The sequence below is a fragment of the Spermophilus citellus genome, assembly GCF_964194105.1.
Source record: "Spermophilus citellus genome assembly, contig: SCAFFOLD_149, whole genome shotgun sequence".
Taxonomy (NCBI): Eukaryota; Metazoa; Chordata; class Mammalia; order Rodentia; family Sciuridae; genus Spermophilus; species Spermophilus citellus.
This window is the reverse complement of record NW_027673076.1, coordinates 467,381-485,285: the sequence shown is the minus strand read 5'-3', so window position 1 is coordinate 485,285 and position 17,905 is coordinate 467,381. Positions and strand designations below refer to the sequence as shown.

Here is a 17,905-nt window from a genome sequence, read left to right as displayed (position 1 = left end):
TGCTCAGCACTGGTCCAAGAATGAGCCAGCCAATCAGCATTCTCAAGATCCCACAGCTAGTATGTCACAGATCTGGGATTTGAATGGATGCAGTCGATGACTCTATTTCTTAAATGAAACAAAAAGAATGTTTTAGGCACTGGGGATTGAACCCAGGGCCTTGTGTTCGAGGCAGGCATTTTACACTGAGCCACACCCCACCATAAAACAAATGTACTCCACTGATTTAAAAAAAGATACTCTGCTTTCAAATCCCGACACCTTCCCAACATTTTACCACGAATACTTTCAAACACATAGAAAAAACTAAATTTTGCAGCAAATATCTATACACCTATCACCTAATTAGATCCTAGTATCAACACTTCACTTACTTGCTTTACCATATATTTTTTCTAGCTATTAATCCATTTCTACTTTTTGATGCATTTCAAAGTCAACTGCAAACATCAGCATACTGTCTTTATTAAAAGATCAGCACTTCATGTGCTTTTGTTTTTCTTTTCCTGAGACAGGGGTCTCACTATGTTGCCCAGGCTGGTCTGGACTCTTAGGTTCAGGCGCTCCTCCTGCCTCAGCGTTCCTAGTATAATCAAGTGCAACCATGCCTGGCTGACCAAATGGCTTTAACTTACATTTCCTTCTTAACTCACAATGTTGAATACCTTATTCCATGCTTATAGTCATTCCTTTATCTTCTTAGATTCTGTTCAAATCTTTGGCTCATTTTTTTAATTGTGCTGTCTTCTATTTCAGTTGTAGGAACCTCTGAATATCATGGATACTAGACCCCTAATAGATGTTTTGTGGGTTTGTTTTTTAATGTTTCTGAAACTCTGTGTTTTAATTTTTTAAAATGGTAAATTTTAATGAGCAGGTATTTCAAATTTTGATAAAGTTTAATATCATTTTTTATGATTACTATTTTTTGTGTCCTATCTTAATAATTGTCTTTGCCTACTTATAAATCACAAAGATAATTTCAACCATCCTATGGGAGTATTAAATGGCTTGTTATTGTGGGTTTTGTTTGTACGTATTTTTGATACTGGGGATTGAACCAGGTGTGCTTAACCACTGAGCCACATCCCCAGCCTTTTTTATTTTTAAGAGAGTCTTTCTAAGTTGCTTATGAGGCTGGTGATCCTTCTGCTTCAGCCTCCCAATTCACTGTAGTTTTGATATGCAATTTCTTGCTTAATAAGGATGACAAGTATCTTTTCTGGTGTTTATGGGCCATTTCAGAAATGTTTCAAAAATTTAGTTTTGTCAGGCACACTGGCATAGCCTATAATCCCCAGGATTTAGGAAGCTGAACAGGAGGATCACAAGTTTGAGGCCAGCCTGAGCAATTTAGAGAAAACGTGTCTCAAAAAAGTAAAAAAGGGCTGGGGATGTAGCTCAGTGGTAGAGCACCCCTGGGTTTGAGAGAGAGAGAGAGAGAGAGAGAGAGAGAGAGAGAGAGAGAGAGAAAAGAAAGAAAGAAAACAAACCTGGGTGATATTACGGGAGAGTTCTAACAAATGTTCAAAACCCAGTAATTCCTGTTAGGCAACTTTTACATTTAGGTCTGTGAGACATCTTGAATTGATGTTTGTCTATGTTGTGTTAGAAAAGTGTATTCTGTTTAAAAAATTCCATATGGTTATCTAGATGTTCTAGCACCATTTGCTGAAATAATTTTTTCTTTCTGTGTTTGAGTACTTTGATGTTCTTTGAAAATCAAATAACTAGCCAGGCGCAGTAGTACATGCCTGTAATCCCAGAAACTCGGAAGGCTAAGGCAGGGGATCCTAAGTTCAAAGCCAGCCTCAGTAACTGAGCTAGGCCCTCAGCAACTTAGTGAGACCCTAGCTCAAAATAAAAAGGGCAGGGAATGTGGCTCAATGGTTAAGTGCCCCTGGTTTCAATCCCAGGGTTAAAAAAAAAAAGAAAAGAAAATCAAATAACTGTATTCATATGGGGCTACTTAAGGCTCTTCCTTCATTTTTCTTGATCTATATCTACCCCTTGTGTAAGAACCTGCCTTTCTTGATGAATGTAGCAATATAAGGAGTTTTCAAATCAGGTAGCATAAGTCTTTAAATTTTGTTATTTTTCAGGATTGGTTTAGACATTATATACCCTTTGTTCTGTGTTTCCATGTAAATTTTGGAATCCACTTGTCAACCCCTACAAAAAAAGCCTAGTGAAATTTTGATTTGGATTGTACTGGATTTATATATAGATCAGTTTGGAGAGAACAAATATTCTAATATTGAGCCTTCAATATTAATTCTATTAGATACATTCATATAATATCTAACATGGAATTAATTTTCTCAGCAATATATTATAGTTGGAAATACCTCAGTATCCATGGGGGATTGATTCTAGGACCCACCCAGTACAATAAAATGCCAGGATGCTCAAGTCTTGAATATAAAATGACAGTATTTTTACATAACCTACATACATTCTTCCATATACCTTAAATCATCTCTAGATTACTTATAATACCTAATGTAATAAAAATACTATGTAATAGTTATACAGTATTGTTTAGAGAATAATGACAAGAAAAAAGATTGCACATATTCAGTACAGATGCAATTTTTTTCCCTGAATATTTTCAATCCTTGGTTAGCAGAATCTACAGATGCAGAACTTGTGGATAGAGAGGACAGGCTGTATACAGGTCTTGCACATATTTTGTTAAATTTATTCTAAGTATTTTATGTTTTTGCTGTTAGGTAGATAGAATTTTAAAATTCTAATTTCCAATTGATTGTTATTAGTATATAAAAATAGAGGCCAGCACCATGGTGCACATCTGTAATTCCAACAGCTCAGGAGGCTGAAGCAGGAGGGTTGCAAGTTCAAAGCCAGCCTCAGCAATTTAATGAGACCCTAAGCAACACAGTGAGAACTTGTCTTTAAAAAAGAAAAAGGCTAGGGATGTAGCTCAGTGGTTAAGTGCCCCTGGGATCAATCTCAATATCAAAAAAAAAAAGAAAGAAAGAAAAAGACTTGATCTTTTTGTATGGGTTTTATGTTCTATGACTTTCCTAAATTCACTTCTTAGTTATAATAGCTACTAATAGATCTCTTAGAATTTTCTGTGTATACATGTCAATGGCAAATAAAGACAATTATTCCTCACTTTTTTATACTTCTTATTTCTCTGTCTTGCCTTAATACAATGGCTAGAACTTGCAGTAAAAGTGTTCCCAATACTGAGGGGAAAACATTCACTATTTTGCATTAAGTGAAGCTGGAGGCTTTTTGTAGATGCCCTTTATCATATTAAAGGCATTTATTTCCATTTCCAGCATGTTCATTTCATCATGAATATAGATTAAATGGTTTCAAAGATTTTTCTTCATCTATTTAAACAATCTTAAGGTTGTCATCCTTTCTTCTGTTACCACAGTAAATTTATGTTAATTTTTTTGGCAATACCTCTTTGCATTATTTCTCTAGTGTCTTCTCTAAGCTGTCTGAGATTATAGAAAACTCCTCTATTTAACCTTACCAATATGTTTACTGAACCTGATCTGTGAAAATATAATAGGCAACTTGGAAAGGGTCCTTGAAATAGATCTTGACTTCAGAAATACATCATAGAAATAGACAAGAAAATTAAAAACTCATCTTATTAAAAAAGAAAATCAGACCTGGGTGATATTACAGGAGAGTTTTTAACAAATGTTCAAAACCCATTAATTCCTGTTAGGCAAATTATTCCAAAATACAGAAAAATGAAACTAGTTGATTTGATGAGGTTAGTGTGACCTTGATTCTAATGTCAGATGAGCAGAGTACTTGAAGTTTTGGAGCCATTTAAATTTGAACATGAATTTTAAAATACTAAATGTAAATTTGAATAATCAAAATCAACTTGATTCCTAAAAAATTAATGTCAAGGTAAGGTTTATCCCAGGAATAAAAAGATGGCTCAACCTCAAAAGAATCTACCAATTCTACACATCTACAGACCAAGGACAAAAAGAAATCATATAATCATTTCAATAAATGTAGTAATAAAACAATTTTCAGCAACTAGGAGTAGAAATTTTTCTAACTTAACAGATATTCTGTTTTTAAAGTTACAGCAAATATTAAACTTTTGGAGAAAATACACACACATTTTAAGATCATGAACATAACAGGATACCCATTTACTCTGTTAATGCTTAGAGACAACGGAGGTCCTAGGCAGCAATACGATAAAAAGGAAGAGAAAGTTTAACAATCAGAAACAATTTGTTTATGTAGACATTTATATACAAAGCATTCAAAAGTTTCTGTTTCATTTTTTTCACAAATGGACAAGTTGATCCAAAACTTCATATGAAACTACAAATGACCTAGGAGAGGCAAAACAGTCCTGGAAAAGGAAAAGTGGGAGCAGTCAGATTTGCTGATATAAAAACACTTAAAGCTATAGCAACAAAAGTGATGTGGCCCTGGCCAAAGGACAGACATATAGGTTGATGGAACAGACTTTAAAGTTCAGAAATAAACCCACTCGTTTATAATCAAGATTTTCAAGAAGGTTACCAAAATTAATTAATGAAGGCAGAATATTCTTTCCAATAAATGATTCTGAAGTAACTGGATAGGCACATACAAAAGAATGAAATGGGGCCAGGGAATATAACTCAGTGGTAGAGCATTTGCAAAATCTGTTAAATCTACTAAAAACTTAGTGAATTGTGTGCTTAACTGGTGAGTTTCATGATACATAAAATATAACAAAATAGCATCATTTAAGATAGCTATGCACATAAAACACTGTTTTATAAGGTCACATGTAAGTACAAAAGACATACACTAAATGTATCAGACTGCTGCCTACAGACTTGTTCACATAAGGGAATGGCAGTTGGAGTGGAGAATAGGGATGTAGGAAATTTTCAAGTTAATATATGTTCTAGACCAAACAAGGTTCTGCTTGGAACAATGATGTTCATGTGTGTGAAAATAGGACTATGATCAATTTAATCTTCTGCAAATGAGGTCTTAAAAACAATGTAATAAATATTCTTAAAAAGGAAGGGAAGAAGCAATTTTGCTACCTATTTTTACAGACGTTACACTAAGTCATATAACAGAGAAAAGTTAGAAAGCCTAACTTTGTTGTGATTATGTTACTTAAATGCATAAGCATTTGAAATGCAACAACATGGTTAATCCTTCAAAACCTACTAAGTTATAAAGCAGAAGGATGGAGCACACTTCAAAAAGAACAAGTCCTCTGGATTTCTGGGCTAGCCCTCTTGCTACTTCAATGGATGGCTTATGTCCATGACATTCTGGAGAATTACAGAAACATACAACCCCCAACACAAAAAGAAGGAAGAAATATTGATCTCTAAGGGCTCAATAATAGAAAACCACTTTTCTACAAAGTAGGTATCATGGAAACATCAGTCCCATGAGAAGCCCTGCCTAAAAAGGTTCTTCAGCAGTAAGTTTAGAAACATTACACGACTATGCCACCACTAACATACTCAGCAATATATTATCATATTTGAGAAGACAACCTCAAAGAGTTTCAAAAATTACATCTATTTTATTAATCCCTAAAATCCTTTTCTCACATAATGCCTTCTTTTATTAATAGGAATATATATATATATATATATATATATATATATATATATATATATATTTAAATGCTTCATTAGGCAGATGTTATTTGTTCATAAATTAACAAATGTCTACTGAACACCTTCCATAGACCAGGCCCTGTTCTAGGTGCTAGAATTTCAACAGGAAATTCAACAGGGTGTGGTTCAGTGGTAGAAGACCTGCCTAGCATGCACAAGGTCATGGGTTGCATCCCTAGAACACCCCCAAAAAATAAATAAAAGAGAGAAAACCTATTTCTTGTTTCCATGGAGATTTACATTGCAGAAGATAATATTATATATTCTATATATGTATCTGCAATAACCTAATAATATTATTGAATAAATGAGGACAAATATCAACCCTGAAAGAAGTAGTGATTAAAGCAAGAAAGTTCCTCAAACAATATGTTCATCTATCAGGATGGGTCAGAGTAACTTAGTTACTTATCATCCAAATATATGGCAATTTAAAGATCAGGAATTATAGCCCAAATAGCTACAGGTGGGGAACATTTAAAGGAAGTGGGTATGTCCAAAATGGAATATGACAGTCGCATCATTCATGTGACTAATTTGAAAAAAAAAAAAAAGAATACCCGCAAAACATTATGTATTTATATGGTATGAATCCCTTTGTTTTTAAAAGTTCTCTATAGAAATAATCTTTTAAGTATAAATTTATTTGTATATGAGTAGCAAATTTCTGAAAAGATACAATTTTTAACTGTGGTTGGTCACCTCTAAGGAACTGGAGTTGATAAACAGTAAACTTTTTTATTAACTAATTTTTTCTTTCTGTATTAATAATTTTTAAAACATGAAGAACACATATTACTTTTAATGAGATGAAATAAATTTTAAAACTAATTTATCAGTGAGTGTTACCAGCCAACAAGTTCAGAGCTGAGGAGAGGAAGGAGTGGTAGGACTTTTTTTTTTTTCTAGATTGGAGAAAATTTAACTGAAAAGGACAAAGGATCATTGTGTGAACTAGTGGTTAGGAGAAAACCTCAAAATGAGAGCTTTTGGGTAATCAGGCACGTAACTTTCAAACAAAGGATAAACAAAGAATTTATTGGGTTCTTCTTCTGTGGCAACTATAAACTGACACAAATGAAAACAAAATACTTAAGAATAAAACTAAAGCAAGTACCCCTGAAAAGGTGGAATAAGGATATGCTTAAACATCACCCTTCAACCTTGAATATTTAATGTAGTAAATAAATATAAGCTTTTCTGATCAGAAGTAGTAAAACTTAAAATGGGAAATTACCTTCCTTATGAGGTGGTTTTCAGTGTCTGCCACGTATATGACATTATTCTTCATGACTACACCCTGTGGGGAGTTAAAAGTTGCCTCTGAAAATATTCCATCTTTTCTTCCAGGGTTAGGTCCTAAAAGACAAGACATAACTCATAAGATAAAATTTTCTGACTAAGAAGTAATTTCAAAGTAAAACCAACAAAAATGAAAATTAAAGTTTATATTTAATGCTGCGATTTTAAAATAAACAACATGATACTTCTTCCCTCAAAATGAAAATGTTTCCCAAGGTATCTATTTTTCTCAAGAGTGAGTATTGGTAATGACAGGGCTTTTGATGTAATAGTTACTAGTGAACTTCAGCAACACAGAAGAAACAAATTTTAAAAGCACTTTAATTACTTATTAACTTTCTAAACTAAAAAGTTAAAAATAATTTTAACCTTTCAACAGCTAGCTGAAATATTTTCAACAAAATAATAAGATAAACTCCTTTATAATAAAGTGAAAATTATGCCCCTCTTCCCTAGAAAAGCACACATACCCCACACTATCTCAAACAGTGCAACAGCCTCAGCTGAGTCCTTGCTCTCTGTTTTACCTCATCATGAATTTAGGCCTATAACATCTCATCCATACTTAAAGATTCTGGTACAAAGGCCTACTCAGACTTTACAAGGGATGGAAGAGTTCCAAGGGTGGGGAATATAAGATGATAAAACACAGTTGCTATTTCTGTGTCCTGGGGAAAAGCAATTCAAAGTCTTTAAAAGTCAGCAGCCACAAACTGCTCTGCAGAACTCCACTGTGCTAGATGTGAGATAGGTAGTAAATGACCTGAGGAGTCTACACACATGGCTTAAATCCCAGCTCTGCCCCTTACTAGCTAATGGTTTGGGTAAGTTCTGTGCCTCAGCTTTTCTTCTATAAAATGGAATTAATAGTACCTAACCTACAGCATTGCAAGAATAAAAATAAATTAATACAGGTATTATGCTTAGAATAATGTCAGGCATACAATATTACTAATGACACTACTGTTGTTGATGTTGATAAGAGTTCCCAGGGGAAAAAGCACGTGGTGGGGGAATTGTGTAGTCACTTTAAATTAGAAAATATTGTGTACTGTAGTCCCCTTTTGGATATTCGAGAAACACTAACAGAGTAAGATACAAGGTGTCAGATGACTCACAAAAATTTGTTAAATCATATATTAGTTCTTCCTGAGTGTATGTGACCAAATAATTATTTTTAAAATATTAAAGAATAACTATTAATATATCATCAGATAGCATTATTCTTAGAAATATTTGGGAAATATAGCTTTCGGGTGGTTTCCTAATTTATTAGCAAAGAAAATGGTAGAATCTATTAAAAACTCCTTTATATAATTTTAGATATAAAAGACAAAAGAATTCTCATAAATGCTTGGTTTACACAAAAATACTAAGTAGCCAAAACAAAACATAACACATACTCAAATAAAAACACTAAACAAAAGACATCACTTCTTCAAGAGGTAAGGCAGTACCTTGGCAACCTGGGAACAGCATGATGGCTCAGGAGTAGGCCTGGCTGACCTGTGCTTTGAGTGCTCCTACCCTATGTCTAAGGCCGCATGTGTTGCGCATCTTGATTCATGACCCAAAGACATGAATCACTTTTCTCTTTGACTAATATGTTGTCACATTTCAGTTCAGCCTTGGATAAGCAGAATTACTAAGGATGTACTTAGATTTTATTAATTATGTACATGTTAAACAAGAGGCTTTATTTATTTTTTTTTAAAACGTAAGGCCAGGAAGATATGGAACAAAATGATTTATGCTTAAATGATTCTTTATTTTGCTACATTCAAAGGGATCCAGAAGTATGCTTAAGTTCTTATGGGAAAAAGGAGAGAAAAGTAAAATTACGTACAAATCCTGGCTTATTAATTTTATAATCTAAATGTCAAGTTCTTGAGGCACTTTCCTGGTCTTCAAGAAGATTTTGTTGGAAAATAAAATATAATACTTCTTTTTTTGTTTTTTTTTATTGGTTGTTCACAACATTACAAAGTATAATACTTCTATTTAAGATATTAGAGGTCCAAAACATATGTATTTTCATAAGTAAGTGTACAGTTTATTAAAAACAAGACAGGATATATAATTATACTGAAAGGATACATAACTTAATGATTTCCTGCTTTGACAAGACTTTTTTGGATATTTTTGTTTGCTTTTTGAAGAAGTAAGATTAATTCATATACATTAAATAACAATAATTTTGTAATGTAAGTTAATGTGTTGTCTTTCTACAGTTTGCTATTAATTATAAATTTCAATTTTAATACATTTACCTGAGTTATTTTAAACTACAAAACATATTATATAGCATAATTAAAAGGAAACTTTACCTCCAATACTGTACTGAATTTGTCCATTCTTCCAAATGGCCAAAATTCTATGATGTCCAGTATCTGCTACTGCCAATCTATTAGTAGCATGGTCCACTGTTATTTTGCCAGGAAACAGCAATGGTGAAGGTGGCAAAGAATCTTTATAGAGCTTCATTCCAATTTTATTATCTCTGATTTGTCCCCTTTCTTTGTAATATTTTAAAGCTATTGAAGTGTATAAAAATAATTTATCTTTGTGTCCCTCTCCAACCAAAGAAAATGACATATTTCCGCGGGGCCCAAGGATGACCAGAGTGGGCCAGCAGGAAACTTCTAGCTCTTGCCAAAGGCAGGCATCTGCATCATTGACCACAGGGTGGGTGATGTTGTATCGGAGAACAGCACTCTTAATGTTGTCCAGGACTTTTTCATTTGGAAACTTAGCTGAGTGGACACCAACAATCAGAAGACCATCTGAAAGACGGAAAGCATACAAGAAATATTATTAAGTATTACACAGCATCATCTATACATTAGACTTCAGGTCATTAAGAGGTATAAACAGTTGATAAATTTTTTAAAAAATACAACTATAGTATCTTTAATGGCATAGAACACATGTATAAAAAAATTAACACATTTTTTATTATTTGGAGCTGTAGCACAGTGGTAGAGCGTTTGCCTAGCACATGTGAGGTATGGGTTCAATCCTCAGCAGCACCACATATAAAAATAAATAAATAAAATAAAGGTACTGTTATGGCAGTATGTATAAATGTGACTATATAACCAATGTGATCCTGCAATTTGTACATGTGGGGAAAAATAAGAATTCATACCGCATTTGAATCAAATGTATGATATATGATATGTCAAGATCATTGTAATGTTCTGAGCAACTAATAAAAAAATAAAGGTATTGTGTCCATCTACAACTAAAAAAATATATTAAAAAATTAACATATTTTGCTGGGTGTAGTGTTGCATGCCTGTAATCCCAGGGAACTGGGAGGCTGAAGCAGGAGGATCACAAGTTCAAGACCAGCCACAGTAACTTAGCAAGCAAGACCCTGTCTCAAAATAAAGAAGGACTAAGGATGCAGCTCAGTGGTGAAACACCCCATTTAAAAAAAATTTCATGATAATCTTTATTTCTATATAAAAACACACGTGATCAGGGGCTGAGGTTGTGGCTCAGTGGTAAGAGCGCATACCTAGCATGTGTGAGGCACTGGGTTCAATCCTCAGCACCACATAAAAATAAATAAATAAAGGTATTTTGTCCAACTTAAAAAAAAGACTAAAACAAAAAAAAAAAACGTGATCAAATTCATGGGCTATTGTAGTATTAAAATTTTTCATGCCTATTGGCTAGATAAAAGCTTTTAAAAAATAGTATTTGTTTATTGCAGTAATGAAAATACTATTTGAAATAAATTCATTGAATGAGCTTAATGGCAATAAAATGACAGAGGGAAAAGTCAAAGAACCTAAGATAGTTCAACAGAAGTGATCCAAACGAAAGAATGCAGAGAAAGAAGACTGAATAAAAATAAACAGTACCTCGGAGATCTGTGGAACAGGTCAGAAGACATAAAATGTAACTAGAATCCCAGAAGAAGAGGAGAAAGAGACTGGGGAAGAATATCTAACTAAATAATAAACTTCTAAAATTTGGCCAAAGATATAAATTTACTGAATTTAATGTCAGCAAGCAACAAAAAAGACAAATTACAAGAAAGTCCTGCCTCGATACATCACAAACAAATGGCTGAAAACAAATGATTAAATACATCTCAAAAGCATATTGAATAAAGATACATGAGGAATGGTTGCCAGAGAGCTGGATATAGGGAAAGAAATGGGAAGGGCTGAATACTTCTTGCCCTGGGCAAGTTAATTCCCCTCTCTGTTGATCGGTTTTTGCAAATGAGGGAACTATCACTAACTGCTTCCTAGGTCAGGCAGATTAAAAGAGTCTGTGTAAGGCATTTAGAATAGTGCCAAGTATACAATAAAATCTCAAAGAACCTAGCTATTATTATTTTTTAAAGTTGTAAGTATAAAGATAACCAAACAAACTTCTCAAATCATCAAAATAAATTAATAACACACGATGTTGGGAAACACAGCAATACTTATTATGTGTCAGAACTGTGTTATTGTGTTTACTAGGTCATGCCCATAATATGTGTATTGGGTAATACACATAATGGCACAATGCTTTTAGACAATAATCATAGGAATCAATATGAATGGGTTCAACTCATCTATTAAAAGAAAAAAGTTTTATACACACTGGATATAAGAGATACACCTAAAATAAAGTGAATCAGAAAGGCTACAAATAAGGGATAGGCAAAAGTAGAGCAGGCAATAATGAACACAGGGGAATACGGCATTACGTCTTCTCTGACTCCTGGGCCAGTAGAGCGTTCAGCTCCCTGACAAAGGAACTTGACTCTGCTTTCACCTCATTAAATAAATTGGAAGCCTATGAAAGTACTTCTATATAAAAACGCATGTGATCAAATTCATGGGCTATTGCAGGATAGCCCAATTCCAAATTGTCTTTGTTCTTCCCTACTTCAAACCCATCCTTCCTTTTCAACTGCCTGGCATCTTCAAGCTGAGTTGCTGCACACAAAAGCAACAGCCTCATGCAGAGGTCCGCACTTACATACGCTCAATAAATCCCTGTTTTTCACTACTCCTAATGGCTCTGCTTCTCTTATCAAACCATGACTAATACTAAAACCCTACATCCTTGTTTTGGTCCTACCTCTACTATTACGTGTATGAAATCTTCAGCTACCCACAGGCAGTTTCCCTATCATCCCTAGTTGGATGAAGCTCTCCCTAAGGTACATTCACCAGGAAGGACACATGTGCACGGTATTCTGAGTTCTTGGACACTCAAACTGTTTTTCACAGCTTTGACTGATGCTTGAACACAGGGTTGGATACAGTATCCTTGGTTTACTCCTGAAATGCTTGCTTGTATCCTGTCTGTGAAAAGTCTGACAAGTCTTGATAACATGTCTTCTTTGCAAGTCATCTTTTTGTCCCAGGTCTTGAGTTTTTTTTTTTTCTTTCTTTCAATCTTTAAAATGGAATAGTTTTATTGGGATACTGCTTGAACTGTTTTGGGTCAATTTTCCCTTGTACCTGGTAGGAGCCCTCAATATGTAGATTCAAGTTTTCTTTCATTCACACTAAGTTTTCTTAAATTCTAATTTTAATTATTACACTGGTTCTGGCCAGTTGTCTTGATTTTCTTGAGTATCTCCAAGTAGTCTTATGTTGGACCTCCTTTGTCCACCTACCAATTCAATCATTTTTTTTCTAAATCTTTGAACTTTTTTGTTTAGTTCATTTTCAGTCTCCAGGCTTCCTTTTTTCCTTGCTTTACTTAAATATCCTTTAGTACATTTTTATATGAATTATTGTCCCTTGAGTGCCTTATAATTTAGTTTTCAATTGTAATATAATTTTGAACTTTTCCTTTCTTTTCTTGCCTGATCTCAATCAACACACATTTCTTCTTTTTTTGTCTTTTTCTTATTTTTTCAATTTCTGAATCCAGTTGTTTTTTCATTATTCCTAAATGCTGTTTGAGGATATTTAATTCAGTATGGAGGAAGTGTTACAGTTTTTGTCAATTTGGTGATTGGTAAAGTGAGACTCTGTATCAACATTTCAACTCTGAATTGCATTCTCAGCTTTCCACGGTTCTATACAGATGTGATCTGCGTTTCCCATTCCTCTTCATTTTGTGGGCAGGTTCCCAGCTTGAGAGTGCCCTCTTCTGACAGTTCCTTTTTTTCTGTGAGGTTTTATTGATGGGAGGTTTTATTGATGGATAGCATCTCTGAAGGGAGGAGTGTGTCTTGTTTCTGCTAGATCCTAAACTTTTCCCTCTTATTTCCTTCTTTTCCTTAAGCTGCCCATCTCAAGGGATGGCAAATCTGCAACATGTGGAATTCTCTCCCCAAAGCAAAGCTCCTCCCATGGAAGAAATGATTCCATCCTAGCCCTGTATTCTTTTTTGTTTTTTGTGGTGCTGGGTATTGAACCCAGGGCCTTACACATGCAAGGCAAGTATTCTACCAACTGAGCTATATGCCCAGCCCCTGCCCTGTATTCTTTCAGAGCTGGTAATACATTCAAATCTGTGTTGAATCTGGGCACTTTATACTGGAATTTCTCTTTCTGGGAGTGAGGAGGTTATTCTATTTTTGCTTTGATTGCCTGAGTCCTTTAATCCACTTATTTTTTCTTGAGGAGCCTTTTAAGTTTCCTCTGTACCTGTTCTTAGCACCTGCAGGCTTGTAGCAGCAGGACCTTTCCTGGTATTTAGTTTATTTCCCAACTTACATGTGATGTGAAGGCCATGATATTCTGTCTCCTAATATTATAAACTGCAGGGTCAGATATTGTTTTATTTGCTCTCCTTGTCGTTTTTATGTTTGGGGAGGGTAGGGAAGGAGAGTGGAAAGGTTTAAAATTAGGTGGCCAACATTATCCAAACCTGGAAGTAGCACTGACTGATTCTTGTTTAAAGTATGTTTCAGCTTTTATATTGCTCACTGGTTAAATAAATGTAATTGAGTTCTAAAACCAGTCCCTTAATTAATGGAGAAATGTAAGCAGTATTTTTCTTTCTCTTTTTCTTTCTTTTTTCAGTACTGGGGATTAAACTCAGGGGTACCACTGAGCCACCCCAGCCCTTTTTTTATATTTTACTTAGAGGCAGCAACTCGCTGAGTTACTTAGGGCCTCCCTAAGTTGCTGAGGCTTATACATATTACATATCTGCAACAATTACTATCCATCACAATCCACTGTACGTTTTCCTACTAATCAATATACCTCAACATTTCCTGGGGGTGTTCACTAGGTGAAGAGAGTGAAGGAGATTCCAGGGAGGAAAGTCAGCACATGTAAAGAGGTCACAAGGAAGAAGAGACAGAAGTGACCAAGCAGAAAACAAAAGGTGAGCAAGGGATGGATGAGAATAAGGAGAGAGGGTTAACTTGAAGTCAAAAAGGATTAGATCTTCAGCCTCAGGGCAATGGAAGTCATTTGGGGATGAAATCCAAGTCTCAAAGGCTCTCCCAACAAAACCAGGGGCTGAGGTTGTAGCTCAGTGGTAGAGCGCTTGCCTAGCACGTGAGGGACTACAGATCTGCTATATCCACTCTTGCTATTTCCACCAGTGACTTATCTACCCAGGAGTCAGACTGAACTTCTAAAAAATGCAAATCTGATTTTGCCCGCCCTCCGAGAGAAAACCCCTCTATGGTTTTCCACAGTGCTTAGTATAACAACCAATCTCACAGATCAGGTTCAGTAAACATATTGGTTTTTAGGGATTGGCTAGCTTCACTTAGCATAATCTGCTCTAATGCCATCCATTTCCCTCCAAATTCTATGATTTTGTCATTTTTTAATGCAGAGTAATACTCCATTGTGTATAAATGCCACATTTTTTTATCCATTCATCTATTGAAGGGCATCTAGGTTGGTTCCACAATCTTGCTATCATGAATTGTGCTGCTGTGAACATCGATGTAGCAGTGTCCCTGTAGCATGCTCTTTTTAGGTCTTTAGGGAATAGTCCGAGAAGGGTAATAGCTGGGTCAAATGGTGGTTCCATTCCCAGCTTTCCAAGAAATCTCCATACTGCTTTCCAAATTGGTTGCACCAATTTACAGCCCCACCAACAATGAACAAGTGTACCCTTTTCCCCGCATCCTCTCCAGCACTTGTTGTTGTTGGACTTCATAATGGCTGCCAATCTTACTGGAGTGAGATGGTATCTTAGGGTGGTTTTGATTTGCATTTCTCTGACTGCTAGCGATGATGAGCATTTTTTCATGTACTTATTGATTGATTGTATGTCCTCCTCTAGGAAGTGTCTGTTCAGGTCCTTGGCCCATTTGTTGATTGGGTTATTTGTTATCTTATTGTCTAATTTTTTGAGTTCTTTGTATACTCTGGATATTAGGGGTCTATCTGAAGTGTGTGAAGTAAAGATTTGTTCCCAGGATGTAGGCTCCCTGTTTACCTCTCTTATTGTTTCTTTTGCTGAGAAAAAACTTTTTAGTTTGAGTAAGTCCCATTTGTTGATTCTAGCTGTTAACTCTTGCGCTATGGGTGTCCTATTGAGGAATTTGGAGCCCGACCCCACAGTATGTAGATCATAGCCAACTTTTTCTTCTATCAGACGCCGTGTCTCTGATTTAATATCAAGCTCCTTGATCCATTTTGAGTTAACTTTTGTGCATGGCGAGAGAAAGGGATTCAGTTTCATTTTGATGCAAATGGATTTGCAGTTTTCCTAGCACCATTTGTTGAAGATGCTATCCTTCCTCCATTGCATGCTTTTAGCCCCTTTATCAAATATAAGATAGTTGTAGTTTTGTGGATTGGTTACTGTGTCCTCTATTCTGTACCATTGGTCCACCCGCCTGTTTTGGTACCAGTACCATACTGTTTTTGTTACTATTGCTCTGTAGTATAGTTTGAAGTCTGGTATCACTATACCGCCTGATTCACACTTCCTGCTTAGCATTGTTTTTGCTATTCTAGGTCTTTTATTATTCCATATGAATTTCATGATTGTTTTATCTATTTCTACAAGAAATGCTGTTGGGATTTTGATTGGCATTGCATTGAACTTATAGAGAACTTTTGGTAATATCGCCATTTTGATGATGTTAGTTCTGCCTATCCATGAACAGGGTATATTTTTCCATCTTCTAAGGTCTTCTTCTATATCTCTCTTTAGAGTTCTGTAGTTTTCATTGTATAAGTCTTTCACCTCTTTTGTTAGGTTGATTCCCAAGTATTTTATTTTTTGGGGGGATATTGTGAATGGGGTAGTTGTCCTCATTTCCGTTTCAGAGGATTTGTCGCTGATATACAGGAATGCATTTGATTTATGCATGTTGATTTTATATCCTGTCACTTTGCTGAATTCATTTATTAGCTCTAATAGTTTCTTTGTAGACCCTTTTGGGTCTGCTAGGTATAGAATCATGTCATCTGCAAATAGTGATAATCTAAGTTCTTCTTTTCCTATTTTTATGCCTTTAATTTCTTTCATCTGTCTAATTGCTCTGGCCAGTGTTTCGAGAACTATGTTGAACAGAAGTGGTGAGAGAGGGCATCCCTCTCTTGTTCCTGATTTTAGAGGGAATGCCTTCAATTTTTCTCCATTCAGAATGATGCTAGCCTGAGGCTTAGCATAGATTGCTTTTACAATGTTGAGGTATGTTCCTGTTATCCCTAGTTTTTCTAGAGTTTTGAACATAAAGGGATGCTGTACTTTGTCGAATGTTTTTTCCGCATCTATCGAGATGATCATATGGTTCTTATTTTTAAGTCTATTGATGTGGTGAATAACATTTATTGATTTCCGTATATTGAACCAGCCTTGCATCCCAGGGATGAATCCTACTTGATCATGGTGCACAATTTTTTTGATATGTTTTTGAATCTGATTCACCAGAATTTTATTGAGGATTTTGGCATCTAGGTTCATTAGAGATATTGGTCTGTAGTTTTCTTTCTTTGAAGTGTCTTTGTCTGGTTTAGGAATCTGGGTTATGTTGGCCTCGTAGAATGAGTTTGGAAGTTCTCCCTCTTTTTCTATTTCCTGAAATAACTTGAAAAGTATTGGTATTAGTTCCTCTTTAAAGGTTTTGTAAAACTCTGCTGTATACCCATCCAGTCCTGGACTTTTCTTAGTTGGTAGTCTTTTGATGGTTTCTTCTATTTCCTCAATTGATATTGGTCTGTTTAGGTTGTCTATATCCTCCTGACTCAATCTGGGCAGATCATATGACTTAAGAAATTTATCGATGCCTTCACTATCTTCTATTTTATTGGAGTATAAGGATTCAAAATAATTTCTGATTCTCTTCTGTATTTCTGAAGTGTCTGTTGTGATATTGCCTTTTTCATCCCATATGCTAGTAATTTGAGTACTCTCTCTTCTTCTCTTCATTAGCATGGCTAAGGGTCTGTCGATTTTATTTATTTTTTCAAAGAACCAACTTTTAGTTTTGTCAATTTTTTCAATTGTTTCTTTTGTTTCGATTTCATTAATTTCAGCTCTGATTTTAATTATTTCTTGCCTTCTACTCCTTTTGCTGTTGTTTTGCTCTTCTTTTTCTAGGATTTTGAGATGAAGTATGAGATCATTTATTTGTTGGTTTTTTTCTTTTTTTAAGGAATGAACTCCAAGCAATGAATTTTCCTCTTAGAACTGCTTTCAATGTGTCCCATAGATTCCGATATGTTGTGTCTGTGTTTTCATTTATCTCTAAGAATTTTTAAATTTTCTTCTTGATGTCTTCTATATCCCATTGATCATTCAGTAACCTATTGTTCATTCTCCAAGTGATGCATGATTTTTCCTTCTTTTATCGTTGATTTTCAGTTTCATTCCATTATGATCAGGTAAGATGCATGGTATTATCTCTACTCCTTTATATTGTCTAAGAGTTGCACTGTGACATAATATATGATCTATTTTTGAGAAGGATCCATGTGCTGCTGAGAAAAAAGTGTAACTGCTTGATGTTGGGTGGTATATTCTATATATGTCAATTAAGTCTAGGTTATTAATTG

General features: G+C 34.9%; 1 protein-coding gene across 1 annotated transcript in view; it reads right to left on the bottom strand.

Annotated features, from left to right (window-relative positions):
* Positions 1-12,323, bottom strand: part of LOC308640146 (NHL repeat-containing protein 2-like) — a gene marked incomplete at its 5' end in the record, with an annotated part of 38,498 nt that extends 26,175 nt beyond the window's left edge. The window contains 3 exon segments of the mRNA XM_081312159.1: positions 6,892-7,013; positions 9,284-9,739; positions 12,188-12,323. Of these exon segments, the coding sequence (XP_081168285.1) occupies positions 6,892-7,013; positions 9,284-9,739; positions 12,188-12,323 (714 nt within the window).
* Between the last annotated feature and the right edge of the window lie 5,582 nt (positions 12,324-17,905).